At 55.1% G+C, this 2,554-nt stretch overlaps 1 protein-coding gene across 1 annotated transcript in view; it reads right to left on the reverse strand.

Moving 5' to 3' along the window:
* Window positions 1-1,283: 1,283 nt before the first annotated feature.
* GUITHDRAFT_148828 (condensing enzyme) overlaps window positions 1,284-2,554 on the reverse strand; it is a gene marked incomplete at both ends in the record, with an annotated part of 2,577 nt that continues 1,306 nt past the window's right edge. Inside the window, 5 exons of the mRNA XM_005819061.1 lie at window positions 1,284-1,331; window positions 1,779-1,818; window positions 2,047-2,125; window positions 2,227-2,263; window positions 2,382-2,456. Of these exons, the coding sequence (XP_005819118.1) occupies window positions 1,284-1,331; window positions 1,779-1,818; window positions 2,047-2,125; window positions 2,227-2,263; window positions 2,382-2,456 (279 nt within the window). The remainder of the gene's footprint in view (window positions 1,332-1,778; window positions 1,819-2,046; window positions 2,126-2,226; window positions 2,264-2,381; window positions 2,457-2,554) is intronic.

Genomic DNA, 2,554 nt, shown 5'->3' on the forward strand with positions numbered 1-2,554 from the left:
GAGTCGTCAATCAACTTTGAGCAGTCCCAACGATCCTCCTGGAGTCAAGTTCCCAGACTCCCCAAAACCCGTTTCCCCCATTTCGGAAGGCGTTGTGATGGATTATGAGGCAGCCACCTCATCCTTCCCGTCTCCAAGCTTCCCTTCCGGCCTGACCCTCCATATTCCTCGAAGCCCAAGAAGACGAACAAAGAGGAGCAGAAGAAGCAGAAAAAGACGAACAAAGAGGAGCAGAAGAAGCAGAAACAGCGAGGAGGAGGAGGAGGAGGAGGTAGAGCGAGGAGGTAGAGCGAGGAGGAGGAGGAGTAGGAGGAGGAGGTAGAGCGAGAAGAAGGAGGTAGAGCGAGGAGAAGGAGGTAGAGCGAGGAGAAGGAGGTAGGGCGAGGAGGAGGAGGTCGAGCGAGGATGAGGAGGAAGAAGAATCAGGGCAAGGAGGAGAAATAGGAGGGAAACGTCGGAATGTGTGCATGGCAGGAAGAAAGCAAAAGATGTAGAAAGGAGGAAGGAGATGATGAAGGAGGAGAAGCAGCAGGAGGGGATGCAGAAGGTCACCGAGACAGTGTCCAATCATGCTCTTGGTGGAAGAGATGCGAGTCTTGTATGCATGCTCGCCCAGCGCCTTCTTGATCGCCACTGAGAGCCCGTCACTTGAGAAGGAAGGAGAGAGGAGGAGAAAGAGGAGATGGAGGAGGAGGAGATGAAGGAAAAGTAGTTGAGGAGGAGAAGATGGAACAGATAGAGTAGGAGGACATGGAGGACATGGAGGACATGGAGGAGAAGAGGGAGGAGGAGGATAGTGGCATACTTGTCTCAAACTTGTCGTTGTAAGGCGTTGAGGTACCGTGAGCGTTGATGTAGTCAACCTCCTCCGGCTTTACTTCTCCTGCTCCCGTTCAATCGTGATCTTCCCTCTCCCCTCCTCCTCCCTCCTGTCCCCTACCGCAACTCCTTACCCCTTTTCCCTCTTTTTCCTCTCCCCATGAAAACCCCTCTCGTCCTCCTCCCAATCGCCATCTCTTTCTCTCTTCCCGTCTCTCCTCTTTGCAACTCACCCGATCGCAGCGCCATCGAGATGGCGGCGGCGAGTCCTCGACCCTCGGGATGAGGAGCAGTGATGTGATAGGCGTCGCAAGAGGCTCCGTAGCTGAGGATGAGTATAAGGTCCCAGCGAGAGAGGAGGAGAGAAGAGGAGAAGACGGAGTGAGAGAACAAGGCGAGAGGAGGAGGAAGAGGAGGAGAAAGAGGTTGAGGAGGAGGTTGGGGTGGTTGAGGAGCTTCAGGACTCACCCGGCAAATTCGCAGTAGATCTCAGCTCCTCGAGCAAGAGCATGCTGCATAGGATGTCACTCGTAGAGACATGGAGAGGACAAAGAGAGGAGAGGGAGGGATGGGATGGAAGAGAAGAGTTCAGGGTTGCTGCTGCTGCTGCTGATGATGGTGGTGGTGGTGGTGGTGGTGGTGGTGGTGGCAATGCCGATGACGATGTAGAGGAGGAGGAAGGAAGAAAGAGAAGGAGCAAACCTCTTCAGTCTCAAGGAGCAGGACACCAGCCCCCTCTCCCATGACGAACCCATCCCTCCTGCACCTCCCGCTTAGCCCACAAGCTCGTTCAGCTTCACCTACTTCTTGTCGAAGGGACGAGACGCTGCCAGCGGGTCCTCGTTGAAGCTGCCTCCTCCGTCAGACTTTTCTCTTCTTCTTCCTCTTCCTCTTCCTCTTCCTCTTCCTCTTCCTCCTCCTCTTTCGTTGTGCGCTCCTCCTTCCCTATCCTCCTCTACCTTGTAGTCATGGCACGGAGAGCAGCAAAGCCCGCAAAGGCTGAGGGTTCAACGTCAAGGCCACGAGCAAAGGTGGGCAACGAGAGGGAAAGGAGGACAGAAGAGAGGAGAACGAGAGTCTGAATGCCAACGGGTGGGACAGGAAGAAAACGAAAGAAGCGCGGAGGAGCAGGTAGAGGAAAGGAACAGCAGTTAGGTACCGAGGGGAGTAAGTGAGCATTCCGATCCGCCGGCAAGCATTACATCTGCCTGCTCTCGCGATTATCACCAGTCATCCCCCTCCTTCTTCTCCCTCCCCACCTTCCCGCTCTGCAAGAAGTGCAGGGCGTCTCCGAGAGCATGAGTCCCTGTCGTAAAGATCATCATTTCCATCCTCCTCTCTTTCACAAGCAACAACACAATCTCCTCCTCCCATCCCCTTCCTCTCCTCCTTTGTCTTGCTGGTAACCTGTTGCACATGCTGACACGACGCTATAGCTTGGCCCCTGAAGCAAATGCAGTGAGACGACCTCCTCTACACTACCCACTCTGACCAATACTCCTCCTCCTCCTCCTCCTCCTCCTCCTGCCGCCCCCCTGCCCCTGCCCTATTTTTTCCTTTACCTTGGCGCCAACTTCCCATGCCACAGCATTGGAGGCGGTGTTGGAGACGAGAGCAGGAATGAGGGAGGAGGAGACCTGTATAGGTTGTGACGGACAAGGAGGAGGGAGAGATCAGCAGCAGAACCTCCTGCATGCCCTTCGCTCCTCCCTTGAGCCGAGAAATACTGCAAATA

The sequence above is a fragment of the Guillardia theta genome, assembly GCF_000315625.1.
Source record: "Guillardia theta CCMP2712 unplaced genomic scaffold GUITHscaffold_247, whole genome shotgun sequence".
NCBI lineage: Eukaryota > Cryptophyceae > Pyrenomonadales > Geminigeraceae > Guillardia > Guillardia theta.